Source organism: Larus michahellis, chromosome 7 (assembly GCF_964199755.1).
Source record: "Larus michahellis chromosome 7, bLarMic1.1, whole genome shotgun sequence".
In the NCBI taxonomy this organism is placed as follows: domain Eukaryota; kingdom Metazoa; phylum Chordata; class Aves; order Charadriiformes; family Laridae; genus Larus; species Larus michahellis.
Genome location: NC_133902.1, coordinates 12,427,606 through 12,453,451, shown reverse-complemented (window position 1 = coordinate 12,453,451; position 25,846 = coordinate 12,427,606). Strand labels below are relative to the sequence as shown.

The window sequence follows — 25,846 nt, the reverse complement described above, 5'->3', positions numbered from 1 at the left end:
GAAAATTATTAAAACAGAAGAATTCCCCATTAATGTAAAAGATCAGCAGCTGTCATATGTAATGGATACCCACCAGAAAGGACACACTTGCTGCTGAAACAGAGCATTGGTTTAGGAAGGAAGAGCATTTCCTGGTTAATCACTCAGAAAATTAGCTCATCTTTCCTATAGCTGCTCTCCCGAAATCCCTGACCCATTCAGACCTGGAATCTTGTGACTTTCCTACGCTTTTGTTTCACACACAATCCCCAGTAAAGGGCCACAGTATGACTTCGAGCAAAGACAGCGAGAGCCCCAAACACCATCTCTGCCGAGCATACTGTAGCTTCCAACAACGTTAAATAAAAAGATTCCAAATACAGTGCTGAAAACTATTTGCTTCCCAGTAAGAAATTTTTGAGAAAGTTTTTAAGGCTTCCTATTTACAAAAAGTTCAGACTTTTCAGACCTAAAGAATACAAGCAGCTAAGTAATTACTTCATATTAAATACTCTGACCACTAGATGCTTTATAACTTGACAGGTAGAAAATGTAATGGAAGCAGGGTAAAAAAAAGGAAGCGACTAATACCCTACAAAGTTAAAGTGAAAGCAAAATATAGAGGTTTTTTTGTTTGGTTGTTTGTTGTTTTAACCAGAGTTGAAAGGACCCAAAGTGCCGGTTGTGGGTTGTGCGCGCAGCTCTGCCGCTGGAGTCCAGGCAGGGATCCCAGCTGGCAGCTGCTGCACATTTTCACATACTTGTCACCCACTTCTCACTCTCTTGTTTCTTCCCTGGGAAAGCACCCCTGCTTGCAGGCTATGTCCACCAGCAGATGGTGATCTAGGGAGAAAAGGGAATACTGAGTGAGTATCAGTCCTTGTACGTGTTTCACTTGGCAGCGCACAGAGCCATTGGACTTCCAGCGAGTACCATAAAACATGGCCTGAAAGGCAGACCGTAACCGGAGAATTTGAGGCCTACTCTTTAAAGAATAAGAATTATTCTAATTTTGCAAAACTTTAAATACAAAACAATAACGAAACAAATTATAAGAAAAGTGCTCCCATTCTTCAAGATATATTATTTATATGCGCACTCACTGCCATGGATACCAACTGACAAATGTTAATTGCTATAAAACTCTGGCAGGGTCTACAGAAACGCCCATTCTGCTTGTGACATATACCTTCCTTTATCCATAAAGACACAATGGCCTCAAAGTATGCCACAGCCGGTGCCAAGCTCCTAGAGGAAACTCATGGTGTCACAGACAGGACAAACAAGAGACTCATTTTTTCAAAATTACCTTGACCCACAGCAAAACGGGGATACTTCTAATGTACGGCCAGACCTTGCTGGTCAAGAAAGTGAACAAGTACCCCGATAAAGTCACAATGGCACTACTGCTGCAAACGTCACCCAGGTGAACTTTATTCTCTAAACAGACACATTCACATCCTAGGAAAAGTACTCCAGCCCTTGTTCTTTTTCTATATTACAAAGTTCCTGCCCAATAGTCACCAGTTCTGCACTTTCTGACATTTACCTCCTGACAAAGTGAACTGTTTGGAATAAATCTGGAAAATGCACAGGGATGGCGAAAAGAGGGGGCTAGTAACAACATGACTCTGAAACCCGTAAAGTTAGGAGACAGTGTCTAACATGCACTCATCCAAACTAGCAGGCTGCCAGGACAGGTCATTTGAAAGTTCTTCACTGAATAGAGAATGAAGTAAAGGTAACAGGAGCTGAGCTGGAGCGAGAAGCTGCAGTTCAAAGTCCTGCGAGCAACTTCACTTTGGGTTTCAGAGGGGAGATGTTGAAGAGTTCAGGGCCAGGCCTGTCCCCCCACCCTTAACACCTCTGTAGGAGATCTCACTGTGACCTACTAGGAACACTAACGAACTAAATGAAATTATTTTTTTCTGGAAGGTGTAGGAAATAGTTCAAGTGAACTATAGATAGCATGGGAGACCTTGCCTGAATGAAGATTTGCCCTTAGCAATTGCACCTATAAATCTATTTACCTTGAAGTGAATGAGAGGGAATGCACAGTGACACAACTGCAGTGGCACGGGAGTGGGTGGTAAATGTCTAGGGCACCTTGCAGCACGATAATGATGGATTCATATGAGTCAGTAGCATCTTGGTATTACGTCTGTGTTCTTATAGCAAAAAAAATTAGAGGAAGTTGACAGATTATTTGAAGGACTAGATTCACAAAAAATATACGGCCAGCCATTGAGAAAGAATGCTTTTTCCGTAATGTATCAGTATCAGCTTAAATGCTTACATCCAGAAGTAACAAATTCCCCTGCTCCGCTCTAAGATTCCTATTTCCAGAAAGGGCTGCAAAAAAAAATTTCTCCAATCAGAATCTGGTCCTTCTTACGTGCTCCTTTAGAAAAGGAAGCACAAAGCACAGGTATTAGGTCCAGCACAGCTATATTCACCAGCTGAGTGTACCTGTGGAGTACAGTGCAGAGGAGCTGGGGAAGGATACGTGAAGAATTTAGAGTTCCTATCAATCATTCGTGAAGTCCAAAATGACTCCTATTGCAAGCGGGGCTGTTGCCAACATAAGCAGATAGATTTATTCCAAAAATCCCATTTTATAGATAAGCTCGACTAGAAAGTAGCGGAGAAAGAAGATGCATCATCAGCACCTTCAAATCTATGTCCTAAGAAAGAGCCTGGGGCTGAATAAAGCAGTCCCTGAAAGGTGAGTTATCACTCACACCTCAATGTGATAACCAGGCCAGGAACCAGAGCGCCATACTCACTGTCTCACAAGAAAAAGAGTGGGAAGGAACAGAAGACACAGCCCATACTCATTCATGATGAGGTATCTTAGTGCTCAATTAAATTCTGCACCCTCTGTTGCAGCCTCTGACCGTCAGGAGGACTCACAAATAGCTCTTCTCCTGCTGCTACCGAAGGAAAGGGGGTCCCTCTGCCACTGTCAGGTACAAAGACAATCAGTGCATGAGGATTAAAGATATGGCTCAAGCGAACACTTGCATTCAAAACAAAGAGGAGGGTTCTTCACCCACTGTGTAACTAACCTATGTTAATGACATTAACTTACAAAAAACACAGTGGATGCTAAATGTTTGCATGGCTTCAAAAAAGTGACTAGAAAAATTAGTTGAAGAGAAGTTTACTGAGGCCTTTTCTGCTTAATAATACAAAAATGCCAAAGATATTGATGGAGACAGGACAATGGACTAGAGAGACCTTTCATCTTGACCCTGGCTGGTGGGATGTTCTTAGAACTGGTAAACTCAAATTTAGCTGAGAAGTTGGTTAAGTATATTGGTTTTCATTTGAAGAAAAGAGATAACATATTTCAGTGATTTATGGAGCTGCAGAGATGGGCTGGCAGCTATGGAGGGAAATCTTGGGGACAGCACTTTAGTAAGACAAGAGCTGTCTCTCTTGCTACAGAATAGCTGCAAAAAGGCAAAGAAATCGGGCCTAGTTCTTCAAAGGAACATAATGCTTTCTCCGCGAGGGAGGCTTTGATTCTTGGCTCATTTGTACAAATTATCACCTTACGTTTCAGCCCAGAGCTGCTCCCAGTCACAGAAGTGACTTCTCCTGCCATCTTCATTGCAGTGGCCTTTGGTACCACATTATGTTGGCTCTCACCGTGTGATATCCAGAACCACGTGACAAAGAAAAGTGAATCATGTCAGCAGCCTACTGAAATAGATGGAAGAAAAGCCTTCTCTATAGCAGGATACATATCAAAGTGCGGGCTCAGAAAACTTGCAAATGAGTGCCCAAAGGAAAAGAGGAAGGCAGACAGGACTCAATCACTTTCAGAGGATAAGTTGTGAAGAAACACCTGGAAATTTTCACGATGCAATATTTTTGCACAGAAAGATCAAGGAAGAAGTTGTCTCCCAAGACTCACAGAGGAAAGGAGGTACCGACAGACAGACATGTAGTCAGAGCGACAGAAGTCAGCTTATATTTAAACCTGCCTGCTTCAGGCGCACAGCTGAAATACAGGAGATGGGCTGTGCCAGCTTCCAGCCTTGTATCATGTGCCCAGTTCATTTTGGGCCAACTTGAGCCTGACCAGGTTTGGCTCAGGTGTGCTGTCTGTCTCTACCCTTCACACGCACACCAAGCCCAAAAGGAACAACACTGGGAACGCAGACCTGGATGACTATCACATTTCCCAGAGAGTAGACTCTATGCTAATTGTTGCTAATTAGCATTAGTGTAACAGTGTTTCATCTCTGTGGAACAATCCCATGGAAATGCTTTCCAAAATGTTCCTGTACATAACTTTACAACTGGCATATTAAGCAAATGTTTTGCTGTAGATATGAAAGCTGAGAAGTTTGCTAATTATCCATGGTACCAGGAAGTAATTGAACAAGAACTCTCAATTCTGCGTTTTAAACAAAAGCCTGTCTTCTTTCAAGATGGCATCCAACCTTCTTTCTCAGCTTCCTGACAAAAAGACTTTATTCCTTACTTAAATGTTTGAAACTGATGGGCGTTATGAGCTGAATTATTAACTAGCATCATTATCTGGAATCTAGAAACTACACTTTGAAGTGAGCAACAGCTCTTCAAACTCTACAATCAGCTCTTTGATGAACAGCTGTGAGGGAAATAGCTTCTTGCGAGACTTTCAGGCTGCACCAACATTTCCTCTTGAATGGATCCAAAGTTCTCTTTGTGTCTTCTTATGTCTCCCTAATCTGTGGACATTTAGGTTTTTCCTGTAGTTACTAGATTTGTGAATTGTGTGGCCTCAGATGTTGTGCTGCTTGCTTTTCTCATGTGTTTCAGCATACCTATCAGCAGACTGGTACGAAATTTAATTAGTGATCTGAGACAAAAAGTTTGGACTTCTACACTAATTTCAACGGTTTGGTGGGTTTTCTCCCTGTTACTTCAATCGTCACCTCATTACTCAGTGTTTCCTTTGTAGCACTGTCACTCTCCAGCAAACATATCTATGGACTTCATCTCAATATTGTGACAGCCAGGTTTCTGACACAACTCCCACGACTTCAGGTTTTATTTACTGATATAATTTATACCCTTTTCCACACAAGAGTAATTAGCGCAAGCATCTCTTTAGAAGCACGTTGGTAAGTGTACTAAGAGGTTGTACAAGTACAGTATTTTAACTGAAGGCACAATGAGGTACTGACACTACAGACAATTAACTAAACTATTCTGATCTCCCCTTTCTGTAATAGCATAGAGCTGTCTCAGTAATCTGTAAAAAATGCAGAATCTCTTCTTACCAGGGGACTCGCTGCTGTGTTTTCTTTTCCGGCATCTAGGTTTTACAGATGAATCTGCCTTTTCTACAGCTTTGTTCACAGGCTCAGTTCCTGAAGTGAATTGTCTCTCTTCTGTCTCTGACGTACTGGATCCCCATTCAATACTAGTGTTCTCCTTTAAAAAAACAAACAAACAAAAGAAATAAAAATAAGATCACTCAATATTTTCTTGTAATCATTTTAGGGAAAAAATAACAACTATTGTTCTCCATTCCAAAAGGACATCTAACAAGTGTTGAACACTGCCTAGATGGTTTACATAATACATAATAAGTGTTTTTAACTCAGAATTAAGACTGCCAGATCAAAACTTGAGCTCTTACAAAATGTCGCACTGAGGAAAACACGAAATCAGAAAACTAGAACATACAAAGTTAGGGTACATGCCCTCACAGCCTGAGCTTTGCCCTCAGTTATCAAACTAGCTAGAAGAAATCAGCTAGAAGAAATCCAGGTGCACTGATCGTTACCAACACGTGTATTAGTAATGACAGATCTAGTTCAAACAACTTGACAGAGCTGTGTGATGCAAAACTACACATGCGAGCCACACATTTCTGGTTGGAAATCTCACCCTACCCTACCCAATTGTTAAGACATTAAATTATAATGTGTTGCTTGCTTTTTGGAGCCCTCTGCTGCTGCTCCTTATGTATTTTGCAGGCAACCATTTACTGAACTGGTGTATTTGTGGCAAAATCTGTAGATCATGTGGCAAAAATCTGTCGATTAAAAAAAAAGAGAAAAAAAAAAGCCAAACAACCAAGGTCTGTTTTTATTCCACTGAGAAATTAAAGGCCCAAAGCTAAGCCCTTGGAGTTTACCTTTAGACAGAAAGATGTTCTCACTATCACCTGTTCTAGAATATTCATCTCTTCTGCAAATATCCTATCAATCAATATCCTAAAGATGAACGATTGTTCAGAGCCTGCAACGTTTCCTTCTATTAAGGCAAACAAAGCTTTTGAAAACCTGTATGTGTGAATTTACAGAAGACAAAAGGTCATCACACTCAGTAGGAAGATATTAGCATTTCCAAAAATCACAGTCTCCACCCTGAGTCTGTCATTACTGAATCTTAAGTATATAACAGGCAATGTGTATGCACATTAATAGAATGCACTAGAATAGTCTCACTGAGGCTAAGAGGACAATGCTGGATCTGAACTGTTGAATGCACTAATTCTGCATGTAAAGAATTGTTCTTTAATTTGCTATCTTTTAGGAAATCAGGAAAGTAAAGCAAGTTTTTGCTGAACTCTTAGTTCTATGAGAAGGACAGTTCAAGGCTCACTAGCTGTCACAAGAGCAAGTAAATGCTAGGAAATACTGTGAAAGAAATAGAGAACAAAACAGCAAACATCTTTGTGTTGGTGTAAAAATGGATAGTTTTCCCACAACTTCAATGCTCTCTTCATTTCAAAAAAGGATGTAGGAGAAATGGAACAAGTTGAGAACAAACCCAAAGCTAACCAGAGGTGCAGAGCAGCTGCCACGCAGAGGAAACTCCAGCAGGACTGTGCAGCCAGGGAAAAAGACTACCGAGGAGGCGGTGGTAAGAGATCTGCAAAATGACAAGTGACATGCAGAAAGCAGCCAGGGATGACAGCTGAATGTCTTGTCTGAGACAGAAACCAGGAAGCATCCCACGAAGCTAGTAAGAACCATTCTCAAAAGGAACAAAAGGAAGCTCTTTGTGCAACAGATCATGAGCAAAGTGTCTATTTGGTCAAAGGACACTATGCTAAAATTGACATGGTTTCAAGGGCTGACTTCAGTCCACAGAAGAGAAACCTAGGATTAAGTATATGGTATCATTCCAAGTCCTCAAGTTGAAAGGAGTTGGAAGGTATAAAGAGGAACGCATGTGTGCATTCTTTGTGTTCTATGTGCATGCCTTGTTCTTGCTCTTCCCTACAGATCAGATCACAGTCCCGAGACCCGACACTGGGCAAGATGGACCTTTGTTCTGACCCAGCAGAGCCGTTTCAATGTTCTTGTATTAACACTGGAGGAATTTCCTCCTCCTGGGCTGCTACACAGAGGAATAAAACTGTCTCCTGTGCACAGCCACTATTCTGTCATAAGCTTGCTCTGAGTTACGTGGCACTGAGGGCTACTTACAGATTCAGGGATAAGGAAGACAGCAAACCAGGAGCCTGATGGGAGTACAAGAACAGAAGCCTTCTCTGGAGAGTTCTCCAGAGAATATACATCTGTTTCTATAAAGATACCCAAGAGGAAGATGACTAAGAACAATCAAGCTTGCACCAGCTGAGGATTTCCAAGCTATAAACTTTACTGAAGGCATCAAGATACTGATAGCACCATACAACAGTAGCTTCAACACGTACACAAAAATGAACATCTAGAATGCACACGAGACTTAACAATTTTGTATCCAGGGAAGACCAGGCACAGGTAAACCAAAGTGCAATTACAACTTGTCAGACACCACAAAGTATAAACAAACGAAGATGCTTTATACTATTCAAATATCAATAAATGATACTTTCCACAGTAAACAGAAACTTAATAACTGTTTATCAGGAACAACGTAACCATTTACCTAAATTTTAAACAAAAATTTTTGCCTTCAGGGGCAATTCTCAAAACACTCTTTTTTATTTAAGACTAAAGATGCTATGTTATAACCTGAAAAATGAGTACCACCGCACTATGTATTTTTCCCATTCAAATGAGCACCCTAACTTGGCCAACACAGGCTAACACATCTCATGCTCATTAACGCCAGATACATCTTCATTCTTTTTTAAATCTTGCTTTACCAAGCAAACCCTTCACTGTCCATTGAAAGTTTAATTAAAGAAGCAGTTCTTAAACAGGCAAGAATATTAAAAAGCTATCCATCCAGACCCTACCATTACTATTGAATAGAGTTATGTTGTTTTATATCCCTTTACCCCCTACCTGCTCTGGATTGAATGGTGCTTCCTGAACAAACATGATGGTGGATTGAGCTGGGCAGTGATCTGGTTGTTCTCTCAGGTTTTCACATGCTTCCCCTGTGGTCACAAATTCCTGCATTATTCCAGCAGCAGCCCTTTCTACAGATGCAGTGGCACAGGTAGCACAGAGAAATTCAGAAGGCTGTGATGGAGAACAAGTTACTGCTTGATCTGTTCCCATCACAAACAATGTGTCTGAAGCTACAGGACTAAGAGATTCCAGTTGGCTTTGCTCAGTTGAAGAAGGTGTATCAATATTCTCAATATTCACCAGTTGACCTCTGTTAGACTGAGGGGTTGAACACTGGCTCTCCACAGGTTCCACTTTCACCACGTCAGCTTTGGGTGATGAACACATTTCATCAGCAACCTGAAACAGAGCTTCAAGATTTTCGTCTGTCTTCTTGTTTTCATCGAACGTATCACAAGGCCAGTTAGAGGGCAGATATTCAGCTTTGTAAGGTGGATGCATTGGAGGACTCTGGAAGAAACAAAATACGGTGAACTTTTGTATCAAAAAATTACAGTGACAGGATGTGTATTAGTTCTGTAAGGCTTTGGAAATGAACCTGAGCAATAACTGAAGTGATCGTTTATCCAAAAGCTTGAAAGATTGTCTGTTATTTTCAGTTAAAACAGCGGATTTGATTAAAAAAAAAAAAAAAGGCTACTATTTTGTCTTGTTTTTCATTAACCACCTTACTCTTGGCACGCTTGCTTTCTTCTATTCACTGTCTATCTTGGAGAGAAAGGAAGCTACTTACCAGTAGCTGTGTACTCCTTCAGATGCATTGTCTGCAAACCTTTGCACTGCAGGTAGAAGTGTACCCAAGCATTCAAACCAGGGGCTTCTAGTCTTAGTAGGGCCTGTGGGGGTACATTAGAACCACCCCCTTCACACAGCACACATGCGATAGAAAATGATAGAACAAATCTACCTTGTGTAGGAAAACAGCACAAACCACAAGATTTTTAAGCAAGAGAAAAGGTATGCATGCTGTAAACGTGCATATGGACAACACAACTCGAGGAACTCAGTTACTTACCAATAACATCTTTTTCCTCTTTAAGTGATTGTCCATATGCACATCCACACAAGAGGGGATTCCCAGGGATGCTCCAGTCCCAAAATGAAGGGGAGTTCAGACACCTATGAAAACAAATACTGTAGAACTACCCTGCCTGTCACAGCCTCACATCTGGGCACTCCTGTCACGACACAGTGTCCCACAAACACACGACTCAAAGACTACATAAATCTGTATAAAAGCCCTATAGATCTTCAGGTCAGAAACAGTTCCTGGAGAAGCTGCAGAGGCTGCCTTTGCCATCCCAGGGGAGGTCTGTACGCTGCTAAAATATTTCACTATAACAATGTCACGAGAGGACAGGACACAGTCAGCAATCCAATGATATTTTTTTAGTAGAATTCATATAAATCAAAGACTGTTTAAAGGAGAAAGAAGACAAAGAAAAGTTTCTCAAAAGCAGCAATTCCTACTCAAGTGAAATGATAAATCACACTTTAACAGCCAGTGTCTGTATTGCTATTTGACAAATATGAGTCTCATAATGATGCTGGAGAGAAACTTAGGTATATTTAAAATGCAATTTTATTTTGGAAGAAGTCTAGAATGAAGGATCAATCCTTAGTGCCTGATTATCCTCAGACCTTCTAGCTGAGGTAATAGTTAATAAAAAGCTATTTCCATAGATGAATAAATTAGAGAACAGAAGCCACAGGATCACCTGCTAGGAAAGCCATAACAGATCAAATGCCAGTGAAGGATTTGGTCTCTCAGCAGCATGAACATCAGAAGTCCCTGAAGGAAATACCACAAAGAGATGAGATCCCTTTCTCTGGGTGTATGAAGTCAAGTCCTGTGTGGCTCCATGTAGATGTACCAATCTGCAGATAGCCATAAACTTTGGAGGAGGTTGGGGGGCGGGGAAAGGTCGGGAAGATAAAACCTGGAATTTGAGAAATTTAGGTTAAGTGAAACAAAGTCTTTTCATTAAAGGCAAGCCACCTTTATATTTTTATGATATAGATGTAAACATAGTTCCTTTCATTTAATATTTTTTCAGTTGTATTTTTTTAATTATTAACAAGGTGTTTCACTTTTATTGCATTGCTTGTTTATTGTGTTAAGTAGCCAGGATTTTAAGTAAGATCTGGGTTACTAAGTCAACTGCCCAGGGATGAGATAATCCCTGCCAAAACCAAACCAACCAACCAACCAACCAACCCACACTGCAACTTCTGCCTTTTCTTACGGGACCTCAGCTGGAAGTTGTTGTAACACATACCATCTTCTTGGATGCCCTAGAGGATCTTGTATGCATTTTCAATAGGAGAAAGTGCCCTCACAAAGATACAAGTTAAATCTTTTTATTTTATCTAGAGAAGATGCGACAGACAAGGATGGGAGGGAGACCCCAAGTAATGAAAATTGAGAAGTCATGACTCAAAAGATGAATAGTTTGCTGGTCATTTGAGCTCAAAAGGAAAAATGGTCTAATTTAGCAAAAGTGGTGAAAGGGAAGATGGGCATTTCACTTCTAAGATCAGCATAGCGTGCACAGGACGCAAAGCACAACCACACCTTTTTAGCGACTGCTGGGACTAAAACAATCTGGATTGAGAGCTTGGGCAATCATTCAGAAGTAGTTCAGATTCAATTTAATTTTGAAATAACATGGCTGATTATCATTCTTATTACAAATAAAAGCAAACTACTTAGGGCTATTTTAAAGTCAGGAAAGTTATTCTTTTTTCTCCCACATTTCTTTCTTCCATTTCTAGTTTCCTCTTGCTTCAGTTCCACAAGGAAATACTGACAGCTTAATAACAATGCTAATAGCAACAACCAAATAGCAGGGCTGCTAGTTTAAATAAAAGAAAAAAAAGGAAAAAAGAAAAAAAAAATCACTAAAATCCAATATGTAGCCTTGTTTCACACCTATGATAAAGCAGCAAGGAAATACTGCGCTCATGGGTGAGAGTTGGCGAAACTGCTCTGCTGTTGCAGAAGACAGCAGGAGTTTTCTCTCACAAGACTCATTCCTCTCCAAGGATCCTGGTTCATCACACTGACCCACACCCAACTTCAGGAGAACCCAAAAGAAAAAGGAGTATGAAGCTGCACCTGAGCTCCCAGTTTTGTAACTAATTGTGATGAGAGTGTAATTCACATCTCTGAAACCTTGATTTCAGAAACCTGACAAGAGATGTACCCTAATCAGCCATTATGCTGGGTATAACCACCTATACCCCCTTGCCGTCCCATGCAGTGATTCTCTGCAGCTTTTTCGGGAGAGCAAACTGCAGGCAGACAGACATACACCTACTGGCCTTGTCTGCCCATGCCCCAGTCACCTACGAGTTTCAGCACATCAGGCGTGTACTGTACAAGCCCAGCAGCTGGCCTCCAAGCCCCAAAAAACTGTACCTGTCTTAATCTCTCCTAAACGTACAGTGATGCTCTCTGCAAGACTCAGTAAGGACTAGCACAAGGTTTAGGCTTTCTTGTCCAACAGTTCCTGGTTTTCCTTCTGAGACCACAAAAGAGAGTCTGGATCCAATAGAAACAGGGCTGATAGTGAGCTTGCTGACTGCCAGTGTGCTGATACGGCTCAGTGTCTTCTGGACTGGTCCAGCAGTTTTGTATAGACTTTACCAGTAGTATCTGGTAGGCCACGACGTGATGAAACAAACAGCCCAAAATGCGCTGCAAACCACCCTTCAACAGCATCGCACTGAATTCCCACAACTAGTGGAAGATATTGACTGGAACAATGCAATGCAGAAGTTCTATTTTTTGTGAAGAACAATGAAAATATTTAGTCAGCCAGGGAGGATTAACTTTACTGCTTTGGAGGATTTGTGCAAGTGGTTACTGATGATCAATACACAAGCAGGGCAGGATGATCAATACTGTCTCTGCATTCCTCAGCAGAAGTTTGGGGAAGTATCTACCCCAGAGCACACAAAAGGTAAACTGATTATTCCCCGCAGCTCGGTGAGAACCACAGGCAAATGGCCGTCTTCTGTACTACCTGCACAGCCCCTGTCACCGTGTTCTGGGAGCAATGGTCTATGCTACACTAACACTCAGAAATCCCAAGACGTCCTGTTGGTCCATTCTGTGGGATATTTGTGGGATCCTGCTGAGAGACAGCCAGTTGCTGACGTGGTAGAACGGTTTTACACCACAGCCTGCCTGTGGGCTGCTCACACAGAGGCTCTCTTCCAGCAATCTCTGTCCAGATGCACCAGCAGTTTTCGACCTGGAGTTCCCTGGTTAGGACTGTTTATCAAAGCATCCACCAGTAAGTGGCCTACATCTTTTCTCACTCCACACACTGCCCATGGACTTGTTTCTCCAAACAACTGATTTTTACTAGACCCTTTGGACAGCATATTTATATCATCTTTCAATCTAGCCACAATTACTCCCTTGGAATGATTTGCTATCCCAAACATTGACAGATCCTCGTGTCCTGGCTGAAAAAGCAGCTTCCAGAACTCTCGTGATGTAAGCGAGAGGACAAAGATGCACTGTGTGAAAAATAAATACTGGAGTATCAATGGCATGATTGGCCAGCAGCTATTTATATCCTTACACCAACAGGTTATCCTGGCCATAACCTGGCCATCTTGGATAAGCTTGTATTTTAAAAAATCATGAATAAAAAGACAAAGGTTGATATTTGCAAGACAGGAAACTGGATGATCAAGCTTGGGTAGGTCAACCCTTTTTCAAAACACATAAGCATAACTCGCTTTGCTTGTCCTCTGTGAGGAAAAAAAAAAAAGTTTATGCATTATGCTGTAATACAAAAGGAAGCCCTTGTGTTTTTACTTCAGTTCTTTTGATATCTGATAAGCCAAGTTCTCCAAATAAGGTGCAGTTTCCCCCGGAATTTTATAAAGCATTTACAGTAAGTACCGTAGTTATCTTTAACAAGACATCTCTGAGGTGGGGCCAATTCCAAAAGTCATCTCAGTTTTTCTTATTCATCAAATGAAACTCAGGACTGCAGAAAGCTGTCTGGGACAAAACAGAGGAGCTGTTTCCCAGTATTTTCATGATATTAAAGAATCTCTTTTTGTCCAGACAAGGACATTCTTCAAAGATAAATGTAGACGTGTTAACTAAAATGAATTCTGGGGAAGTCAAGCAAAAAACTTATAGAGACAAAACCACCCCACTGATGAGGACACCCACTATGCTGCTACCCTGAAACCTCACTTGAATTACAAAACTACCCATTTAATGTTCAGTGGCTCTTTGAAATCGATATTTGTAAACCACATTACTTTCACTTTCTCAAGCAGATCAATTTTCACATTTATATCCTTCACTTCAGAAGTCCATAAACCTACAGTTCATCCATACAGTGTCCTCTGCTTTCACCTGACTGCAGTGTGCTACACTCACCTGGAAGAAGCTGCAGTAGGTGTACGTGGAAGCCGTAGGACTAGCACAGCCAGTCAGAGGATCCGTGTGGGCAGGTGAACAACACTGCAGTGCAGCTGCAAGAATTCAAACACAGTTGTCAGACTTCCAGAATTTGTGTTTGGTATGCAGAGTTTTATTGCTTACTTTGATTAAACATTTTTCAATAATCACACAGTAAACTGAATTCCAGAAATGTATTATTACCTCTCAAGTGATTTTAAGACTGATTTCTTCGTCTTAAAAAATATTTATTCTAATATATGTGTACATATATTAAAAATAGATACTGTAAAATTGATATGCACACATATAAACTTATAAAGCACAGCCTTTTGTATCTTAGTATCACCTTTTTAATTTGTCTGCTTGACTTTCTCATCACAACATATCACAGAAAGTGGATTCACATAAGGAAGACCAGACATTCATACACACACACACACAAAAATTAAACAGTGATTTTATTCTAAAAAGCAACTTTGTAGATGAGGTAGTATTCTGCAGGTATTATTTTTTGGTGACACACAGAGATAATTTAAAAGTAAAGGCATTATTTGTAGAATAGATACTCTTTAAAATCTGCAGTCATTCTGAGACAGAGAGAGAAATCCGTGATGAAATCAAATTTAGTCCAATGTTCATAATTAGTAAATCTAATAAGCATAACTTGAGATGGCAAACAGATAAGATCAATTTATTTGCAATGCTTGTCACTTAAATGGGATTTCACATGAGACAGTTGCTACGATAACCAATATGGTTTTTTAATATCTATACCTTTTTAATAAGATGTTGATTTTTTGCGCAGTTTGGAGCAAGAAACACAGGTGCTAAACAACACAGAAAGAGCCAGCAGACACCCTTCTAAAGAAGCATGGGATATGTGTATCACTTGTGTTACTTCAAAAGCTAATTCTGAGCAACTTTATGATGAAATGCGGCCATCTTCCAGAAGAACATTCTGTACAATTCTAGATATTGCCAAAAACCTAAATGATATCTGGGTTTCTCTCACCGGAAACTCCACAAAGTATGTTTACAAACCCAAGAAAACCACCAAAGAAAACTTTTGAAGGGCTATTGCATAAACAACGTAAGACATCAATGACAAAGGAGAAATTTCTTGCAACCTGCTAGAAAGATTCTAAGGAAAAGCAAACACATATTACTAAGAAGCTATTTTCTAAGAAAAGAAAAGGAAGGACCTGAAGGGACAAAGTGCTTGTGAAACAGTAGGTAAGTGTAAAACCCCAAGTCCAGATCATATGCTATAAAAAGCTACAAGTAAAATATAAATGACAGTATTCTTACAGTTAGTAGACCTTGCAGCAAAAGGAACTCATTAGTCAAACGAATTGTTATATTTGTAAATCAAAGTGAGGAGAAGAAAAATAACTGTATAGTAGACTGGACCGATGACCGATTCTGAATGGTTCTGAAATGCAGAATGTTGCATAAGAAGAACATTTTGCACTCACAAGAACTTTTTTTTTTTTTGCCAGCTCATAGACGATGGCAGTGGCTGATCTAACAGCAAGAACAACTGCGTCTGTGGAAATACCACGGGAGATGTGAACATAGTCTTAATGGCAGTCAGTTGAGAAGCAAATCCACTGTAAGATGGAGGCCAGTTTTAGATAAGCACCACTCATCACCCATAGTCACAAAAGGAGAGTCACCATATATCCAAACAACTTTTTAAATAACAATGAAGAAAGCATTTACTGACAGGCAGTATTATCAAAAGGGAAGGTGTTGATTCATTTACAATACTTCAAGTCTTCAAATTGAATCAAGATTCAAAAAGATAGCTGCTTCACTCACACGCTTTTGTCCTACCCTGTTAATTGGAGAGAAGAAATTTCTAAGTTCTTTTGTCTAAGATACAGTTAATGTAGTCATACCCAGAAGAAATTACCAGCTGAAGCACATTCTGTCACTGGCTGTTACGAAATAACTGACAGTGAACAGATCTCATTTGAATACTAAGGAGACAGGGATGAATGGCATCTTACGGAATAGATGAATATTTACTGAATAAATTAAGAAAAAGATACAGATCCTTCCATCAAACAAGATGGACCAGCCTCAAAATAGATTCGGTTTCTGCCAAAAAAGAGACGTACTTCTGCCCATACAAGCTATGCATGGAATATATCACACACTCTTCAGGACACAGTATGTGGAATATCAACACTGATTTATGAAAATGGAATTGCTGTCAGCAGGGCTGTAACCAACCCAGCAATGGACCCCTGAGGACAAGCAGAGATCAACGAAGAGCATAGTTCACAGAACAAGGGAAGGACAGAACACTCTGCATCACCATTATTCTTACACACGATCATATTTCAAACATACTGAAAATATCTTTGGATATCCAAAGAGGTTGCAAAGAAATCAGGCACAGAAATCGATACTTTTAAAGGAAGTTATTTAGAAGTATGTTAACAAAAAATTTATAAGCAAATGTAAGCCATAAACCTGTGGCTAAACCAGAAAAAAACTAAGGAAATACAGTGAAATAGAGAATGAGTTGACACTGGATAATACATAATGGGAAGGAGTCAAGAAGACTTCTTTGTGTTTAAGAGAAGTCACCCTTCATGCCCTCTTCAAAGACCTTCAGTAGGTAAACAAACATGGGTAACTGTGATATGGTATTCAGATTTCCAAAAAGCTTTTAACAAAGTCATAATCAGAAACTCTTACAAAAACTGTGCAACAACAGCACGAGCGGGAAGGCTGTACATTTAAAAAATAATCCATCTTAAAGATACAACAGACAAGATAGATAGGAATAAATAGGCACTTTTCACAGGTGAGCAAGGTCACCAGTGGAGGTCCCCAAGGACCTGAACAGGAACTAAGGCTACTCATCATTCTAATAAAGTACTTTAAAAACTGGGTGAGTAAGCAGTGAGGTGATGCTTGCTGATAATACCAGGTTATTCCTGTCAGGAAAGAGCAGTCAGCTACGAAAATGTGGAAAAAAAACCCCTTATGAGTTTCCCAAAGCCACCAGCCACCAGATAAAGCTCTGCACTTAGGAAAAATAAAACTGATCTCACACAGAAAATGATGGGCTCTTAGTTGTCAATCAATAATCAGGAACTAGATCTTGGTATCATAGTAGATAGTTTCAGGAAGACATCAGCTTCACACACAGCAGCTGTCAAAAAGATCTCCAGAGTCACAAAAGAAGCAATCAGGTTCTTAGGAAATATTACAAAAGGGAACAGAGAATGAAATAGGAACGTTATTACTCCACTGTATATGATTCACACCTTGACCACTGTGTATATTTTTGGACTCTACACCTCAATAAGAAAATAACAGAACTGGAAAAGGTTACAGGGCAGGCAACATGGATGATGTACAGAACACTTTTCTGAAGGACCAGCTAAGTGGGCTGCGACTCTCCGATCTAGAAAAAATGCAGCTGAAGGAACCGCGATAGAAATATTTAAAATCATGAACGATGCAGTGAGAGGGATATGGATATAGACACATTCACACAAAAACCAAATGGAGATTTAATGAATATGCAACAGGCGGAAAAGAGACAAGAAAAGGTGGCTCATTGCACAAAATGCAATTAAGCTATGAAATGAAGCCCTTGTCGCAGATGATTTATGTGCCACAAGTCTACATTGGTTGGGAGAAACAGACACGTTCATGGAAGCGAAATCCACTGAGGGCTATTAAATACGACTCGTGTTATGGTTTATTAATTCCCTGAACCCACACTGTTGGGAGTATTTTGGAAAAGCATCTACTCCTGCAACTCCTCCTTGGCCATTACTGTCAGAGGAAATGATGAGCTATACGGGCATTTGGTCTGATCAAGGCTAGTATTCTTATCTCCAAAGCAGAGAACTATTCATTAGAGAATTAATGAGGCATTCACTAAATCTTCTTTTCTCAACACTGGCAAAATTAGATGAATTGTATAAAAATGGACAAACAAAATTTAGCTGGAGGGATGACAATATTAACATTGCATTCTTATATACTTCTCCCTCCTCATCAGACAATATTGGTTTGTGGGCTCTCAACGTTTCAATAGAGAAGAGCACATCAATCATAATCTTTGATGAAGACATTAAGGCTATAGTTCTACCAGTAAATTAAATGCATCCAGACCCATTCTCTGGCACAGAGTCTGCTAATCCTATTAAAATCTCTTACTCTTCCAAGTCAAAACAGCCACATCCAAACAGCCTCTAGGGAATGGTCCCAAGCCCACGCCAACCACTGACATAAGCACAGCATTTTTAGGGGAGAGTGCTAACCAGGCTAACGATCTAATGATAGAGCTGATGAAGACACACAGGCACTTTTCCTGGCAAAGTCTAACACAGTAGCATAGACGCAGACAGATATGCTTGAGCTCAGACATAGTTTTAGCAAAGATATGTCTTGCCAAATATGTCTGGAAGTTAGAACCTAAAGGTAAATAAAATCTAAGAACATCAAAAAAGCTCCATGCTCATAGTTGGATGTGCACACATTTGTACTGCATGCTTTTTACAGGTTCCAATACTACACACAAACTCAGGAAAGGTGAAAGCCTAAAAATAAATGCGAACCCAATACGATCAGCAGCAGATTTTTACCAAGCTTGAACAGCCCCCGTAATTTCTCCAAAGATCTGCTGGAAATCGAAGGACCGCATGTACCATCTCTATGCCTTCAAGACAGCAACAGACATTAATAAGCGTTACCATCAGCTCTGCTGGCTAAAGGGGTGAGACTGACACTCTCCAGCATCTTCCATTCCACTTGAGCACGCACTACATGGGAAATACCAAGGAAGAACCTTAAGACCGTCCTTTCAGTGTGAAAGTATGATGTCAGGTCCAAAAGTTATGCCTAAGAGAAGCTAACTCCTCAGACAACTGGGTCAACAGTACTCAAAGGTGTGCAGGAAATTAGGGAATGCAGCTGTGCCTGTTCCTGACAGATCAATGAACACATCGGAATGGGCCTGAACACAGAAAACATGCAAGCTCCGATCCTTTACCAAGCAAAAGACTGATGAAAATGAGGATGATACCCAAGGGTATCTTCAATAAGGGAAAATGGGAAAGACAATGTTGTTTGAACTGGCTTAGGCATTTCGGAGGGATTAATTGCATTACTGCTACATAGACTCCAATGTCTAGCAGTTGTCAAAACTCTGCACAGTCAATGAACAAACAGGCTCATCTGAAAGAAAGCAATTGTCTTCCAAAGGCATAGGTCTAAGAAAGCTGGAATGACTCAACCTCTGGGAGGTGCCTGTTTCTCTCTGCTGGCTATATATGTAATCTAGATGACAAGCCCAGGCGTATACAACTAACTATTATACATTCAGATGTATCTTAGGCAAGATGAATCCTACTACTAGTTTTACAAGTGCATTACTAATGCATCTAGTCTGCTTTTCTCAAGGGAAAATATGGTGCTATTTATGCTGCGTTAAAACAGATACTGTGTTTTCAGCTGCTTATTTATTTTAAAAATCCCCTTTTGACCAACACATATGTGAATTTTAAGCTTTGCATACATTTATCTTAACAGAGGGTGTATCATTCAGAATAACATGACTACTGCTAAACTACCACTCACCAGAAAGGTTATCATATGTAAATGACCCCTGCAGCCACAGATGTATTCAGAAGGCATGACTGGACTTGAAATGTCAGCTGGCACCAATAACTAACATTTCTCACATAGTCTCCTTGACCGATTTTTCATTATTAGGATGCCCTCTGATAATAAAGCTTCACTGCATTTCTTTGATGCAATCCTACTGCTATCAAAGGTTTTGCAGATAGTTGAAAGCAAACAGAAATAAATCCTTAAAATAATTATGGTCTAATGCTAGCGGGAAAAAAAGATCCAGATGAGCATCTTTTATTTTACTGCCCTTTCAATGAGAATTATAATGAAAAAAACACGGAAATCTTTTTGTCGCTGAAGTTAACAGACAAGTCTGAATACACATAAAAAGAAATCTTTTGACGAAGTTCTACTTTGATTTAATTTAATGGGACTTCAAAAGTGAAATTACAGTAGTCAAGAATAAGATTGAACATATATTCTTTAGTCCCCTTGCTTATGACATACCTATTTTAGGATTAACTATGACTTTCCAAATAAGCTAATCTTGGTTCTGTGCTCTCAAGATGAAGGAAAGCAGACTTTTTCATGTGGACATATGAAGAAATCAGCTTTCAGAATTCTGCATGCTATAATATACAGAAGAAAGGATGGCAAAGAGATTGAGAGATACACAGGAACAGAAGTAAAAACACTGAGACAGTCCTAAGTGACAGTGAAAATTAAAAGATTTATAATACTTTCTAGTGAAATTTCAAACTTCTCAGAAGTACTAAATAATTCACTGGAGTTTTCAAAAGCCTCAGATTCCATAAGTTTCTCTATTTTAGTCTGAATTACACTGTAATTTTTGTACCTTGCAAAATTTGTTATGCTTTAATCATGCCCTCCCCCCCACGGCCCAGAAGATTTTACCTGTACAACATAGCCAATTTATTCTTCAAACCTTTGTAACTCCAGCGAGAGAGACTAGCGTCATCCAGTTACAGAGATCTACATATTCATGTCTAAATCTACGCTAGCCTCCCTCAACTCCTCTACAGTCAGTACTGCAAAATAGGTGCTCCCAGGATATGAGTAATCTCACCCCAAGACAAACTCTAAACCAAGCTGTACGAATCGCACCCTGGAGATGCCCATTTCCTCTCCTCGACTATAGAAGAGGTCTGGGGGACTAGCTGAGATACAGACATCTAAAATTCAATGTGATTAATTTCAGCCTATGCTCTGTAACTGATAAGAAACATGAAGTGGGGACCATCTCCCACCTTAAGCACGTATTCTGGCTGAGGCCTTGAGCAACCCGGTCTAGTGGGAGGTGTCCCTGCCCGTGGAAGGAGGGTTGGAACAAGATGATCTTTAAGGTCCCTTCCAACCCAAATCATTCTATGATTCTCGGGATACCCCTACTAGTTTGCAGCTGGTAATGCAGGCTGTAGCCACCACAGTAATCTTAGTAAGTAGCACAGGGCAAGGAGCACACGGCAAAAGTTGCCTGTCTCTTAAACATTTAAGAATGTCCACAAGAAATGTCTAGCTCCTCAGAATCCTTCCTTGACAAAAACGATGTTATGGAAACTAGCAATCATTGTCTGAAACATTCTCAGCAGAGGTCTCAGAAGACACGCACAAAAGATATGAAGATTTCACTGTGTACTTGGAGAAGGACAGCAGCCACCACGTGTAGGATTTCTAAACAGGGATATCTATCTTAGTGAAGGTGCGGCTGCCTAGGGAGGAACATGCAGAAGGAAAGAATAATAACCAAGTTTTGGTCTGTTCAAGAAAAGAGTCACTATGTTCTGAGTTTCAGAGGTTTCAGGGAAATTAAAAAAAAACAACACACCCCCCCCCCCAAAAAGTAATTTATCATGTGATTTTTCCAATTCAAGATAAGGCAAGGAAAAGAACACCAATTTGCTTCAACTTGTCTTCTGAAGAATAAAAACACTTAAGCGAGACTGAAAATTTTAGCAGAAACATTTTGGACAAAAGAAAGGAGTCAAGTACAACAAGAAAGCTGTACTTTCTAGTCTTCAGTGCATTAAAAAAAATACAACATAAAGAAGGTAAGCAAGAAAAAAAATTAAGATCTGAAAATAGTATGAGCAGAAATATTCTACACAATACTTTTGACTGATCTTTGACTTTTAAAATTTAACCTGGGAAAACATGAGACCAAGGACTAGTATACTACTTTTCAATAAGTTCTCCGTGCTTTAGTACCATCGTCTGAGCTTTGCTTAATTAAAAAAACTATGTAAGTTTGCCTAACACTGACTAGCTGTGGACAAACGTTTTTTCTCCTCACCCTTTAACCTCAACAGAGAGGCTACCTGGCAAATCGCCAGGGGACACTCAGAATCTGGAGTAAGTACAGGAATACCAACCAGAAAACCTTTTCGCTTTATAAAGGTCTCTCTTCCTTTTAGACTTTACACTTTCTAATTCTCACTTGAGATATACACGTGACAGAGCATTGTAGAAAAATATTTTTAAGTATCACTTTTAAATATCTTTTTGAAAAGCAAGTGCAGAAATTTTTTTCATACCTGTTGGATAGTAGGCTTGTGAGTACTGCATTGAAGAAGTGTAGCTGCTGTAGTTTGGAAGGGAAGTGGCAATGGTTTGAGAGCCTTGCTGAAGCGGCAGAAGAGAGACGACAGGCTGGAGTGTGTATGTGACCTCTGTTGGAAACCTCTGGAGCCCTGGAAAGGCAACCCCTCTATCTGGAAAAGTTGGGGAAGCCTCATGCCCTGGAAGTAACCCAAGAGATCCCTGCCATGTTCTGGAAGGGACTGGAGTCCGATCGAAACTTTTTGCCGGTAAAGTGCTGTGGTTCTGGACTGAGGCTGATACATAGGAGTAAGGAAAGAAACCGTCTCGATGATAAGGTTGATGAAACTGTCCTACAGGCATCAGTCCTGCAGCGGGTACAAAATAAAGTGACACAAGCGTTAAGGAAAGGAGTTTTCACAGGCAATGAAAGGCAATATGAGGAGCCAAGGCTCTGCAACATGATTTGGGAAGACTACCTATGCTCCGATATACTTAATCCAGAAACAGATTGTATTCTTACACCTGAACGCACAGTAACTGCTGCAGTGGCAGATTAGTGCAGTGCCAACACCCAGCTGTAGCATTCAATCTCCTTAAACTTGCAGTAACAAGTTATCAGTATTTAGAAATGTGCTATAAATCAAAACGCATAGTAACTTACTAAACTAAACAAAATTAATTTAGAAAGTACTGTATGTTAAATCGGACAATAAGTTTTAAAAAAAAATGGGAAATCGTAAAGCAAGACTTCAAGACTTGACAAAACTCCAATGCTGGCAGCTGATAGACAGCTAAGGGAAGGGCAATGTCAAAATCCTCCAAGTGACTCTGAAAGTACTTTATGACAAGTCATTTAATTTGTCAAGAAAAAAAAAATAATCAAGGCCAGCTCTTCCAGTCAGCTCAACTAGTTCAGTTTAGACTAAAATATCCCAAACTTCATCATTTTGTTATTTCCTAGATATTCCTTTTATTTTTCTCTTAAGTTTTCTCTCTTAGTCAGTTATTTCATGAAACGGTATTTGCTGTTATACCGTGATAGCTCAATTTCTATTAGAGGTTTTGGTGACTTTGTTGAAACACTGACAGTAACACCGAGAATGTCTATGTTCATTGAATTACTAAAAGAACTACTGCACTTGTGACTTTTCCATGGTGTTGTATATGACTATATACATTGTAAGTTTCAGGATAGTTCACGTCAATAGGGTTTAACTAGAAGCCAGGTTTTTCTCAGACCTGCAGTTCCCAGTTCTCACCTAAAAGACTTTTTACAAAAATAGCCTCACATTTACCTCTTTCACTCCTCTGGTGGGAACTAATTCAAGAAATGGGTAACATACAGTCATTATTCTGCAAGTTCATATTAAATCATGAAGAATCAGTAAATAAATACCACCTGGCCCTTAAAATTTATTAAGAGTTAATGTATAGGACCATTTATTTCCTGTTCAGCATTTTTACCATATATAAAAAGAAAATAAACAGAGGTATGAGTATTCCTTTGTTTATATTTTACCTTTGAATAAGGAAATTAAGATTATCTAGTTTTAACACATAAACAAGACACCAGAGGATGCCAAGTTATGAAGCATCAGTTGCTTTACAGGAATTATTCCTGGATGTTTAACACAGAGTTATGTGTTGCAAAACATTTGGAACAGACTGACGCTTTGCAAACAAAAATATCTTTTATCTATCAAATTACCTCACATTTACAGCAAAGACATGCCCCTAAACAGTCAGTACAGAGTGCACCATAAATTGTCAGCCTGTCAGAACTTGACTGCATATAAAACCTCATGTTTTCCTTGTTCTGTCTTTCTAGAAACTGAGACTCCTGAAGCAAAAGCTCTCTAAAACTGCACCCATAAAACCAGAGGCCAAAAAATTAAAAGCTTGTATCTTTCTCTGGCAACGGCCTGCATTACATCAGTCAGAGCAGATTTCATTGAAAAAGTCTGTAATGACTCATCTTAGTCTTAACAATGTTAACACCAAATCTCTAATTTAAACACTTCCTAGTCTCAGTACTGAAATAAGTTCCTTTCCTTCTCAAATACTTCGTTTTGTTTTCTTGGTATTACAGATGTAGTTCCATACACATCAGAGAAACCACCACGGAAATGAGATGACAATTCCTACTCTGAAACAGCAACCAAGAACAAGTATCATGATATCCTACTCTGTCCTAAACTGGGGGCTGGTGCTGCAGGCAGCAGAACCAACTGCTTCTCCCCTTTTCTCGCACTGAGCCTTACAGCTCTGCACCCACGTGCTGCATCACCCTGGCCTGAGAGCCTGCCGTAAAAAGGCCACTCAAGTCTTCTCCTTGGATCCTCATGCTGAACCAACACAGTTGCTCTATCAACTGCAAGGAAGATGATGGTTAACACGCGACCAAGGGAATGGGAAGCAGGACTGCTCATCTGATAGCAGCCCACAATTCAATCAGACTGAGAGCAAAACAAAATATTCACATCTTCCTTTCAACTACAATGCTCTCCTGCATACATGGAATTTGTGGAATAATCCTCTGAGAGCTCAGACTTGTCCTGGAAAACTCAGATGCTCTCAACAGGGTTAAAAAGAAAGAAAAGGTGTTCTGAGGCTTTTTAACAGCATTATTTTCTATTTAGCTCTTACCTACTCCTTCAGCCCTCTTTAAAAACTATTTAGCTTGTAATTCTTTTTCAGGAGACAACTGACAGAAATCTAACTACCAGGTCTTCTCTCCTTTGCACAAAACTGACAGGATGCTCTAGTTGTCACTTCATCTGACCCATCATTTCACAGATTTAATAAAAGCTTATTGAGCATCCCTGCTGACAGGCAAGGAGGACTAACATTCATCTGGTAGAGCTGTGCCAGCCTCCGAGAGATCAGGCGAGGGTGTTCTTAGTGTAGTATACAACAGGGACTGCATTGTAGACTACAGGCAGACTGAAACACATGTGAACCACGTTACCCATGCTTACCGGCAGCAGATCTACCTGCACGATTTTCCTACACCGGCTGAACTGAGTGGCCACCAGCATGGACAGGTAACCCTCCTCCCTCAGGGGAATGCTGATTTTCAGACCTCATGCCACCCAGCGCTTCTCAAACCCACCGTGGCCCCGCATGGCCCGCCCCGCCTCACCGGGCCTGTTGGCCTTGCCAAGCGTCGAGGGCAGCAGCAGTGGGTTCTCGTGCGGCGACATCCCAAGCAGCCGCTGGAAGCAGTTGGGTGGGCGGCTGTTCACCTCCAGGCCAGCAGCCAGCTTCGCCTTATTGGTGCTTGTCAGGCGCTTCAGGTGGACAAGGAGGTCAGGGTGATCGCGGCAAAAGTGGGGGCTGTGGAAGTGGTGCATAGGCCCGGTGGAGCTGTCGCCATCGCCAAGCCCTGAGCCCAGCCCAGGTCCGGTCCCCGCCACGCTACCCGCCGTCGCCACCACTTTGCGGAAGCCATAGAGGTTGAGCTGTCGGATGAAGCTGGTGAAGTTCTTGGTCTTGAAGAGGTTGGCCCCATCGCCGGCCAGCCCCACGGCATGGCCCGGCCTGGTGCCCAGCACCTCGCACTCGAAGAGCAGCTGGTCGATGAGGAGCCCCTCGCCGCGGGCGTCCCAGCGGACGGAGCGGAACCGCGGGCTGTTCGCCAGCCGCCACAGCTTGGCCGGGAAGTTGCTGGGGTTGATGGAGGCGGGGAGCTGCGGTTCCTCCATGCCGGCGGCAGGGGGAAGGACGCGGCGGACGCTCGCGCTCCAACGGCCGCCGCGCGAGGGCCGTCGCCCCGCCCACCCCCCAGCGCCGGGGCCGGCCCGCGCGCCGCCCGGCACGTGCCCGCCTCACGACGCGCGGCCCGCAGCGCCGCTGCCGCCCCGGCCTTGCCGTCCCCCTAAGCGCCGCCGTCCCCCTCAGCACCCCCAGCCCCCTCAGCTCCACCAGTCCCCTCAGCCCCCCATCCCCT

The 25,846-nt window shown here is 41.1% G+C and overlaps 1 protein-coding gene across 1 annotated transcript; it reads right to left on the bottom strand.

Moving 5' to 3' along the window:
- Positions 1-754: 754 nt before the first annotated feature.
- On the bottom strand, positions 755-25,601 carry HSF5 (heat shock transcription factor 5). The gene is made up of 6 exons (XM_074595646.1): positions 25,040-25,601; positions 21,891-22,262; positions 13,711-13,805; positions 8,229-8,747; positions 5,259-5,412; positions 755-822 (listed from the first exon to the last, which is right to left on the bottom strand). The coding sequence occupies exons 1-6, from the start codon at positions 25,599-25,601 to the stop codon at positions 755-757; spliced, it is 1,770 nt and encodes a 589-aa protein (XP_074451747.1).
- Between the last annotated feature and the right edge of the window lie 245 nt (positions 25,602-25,846).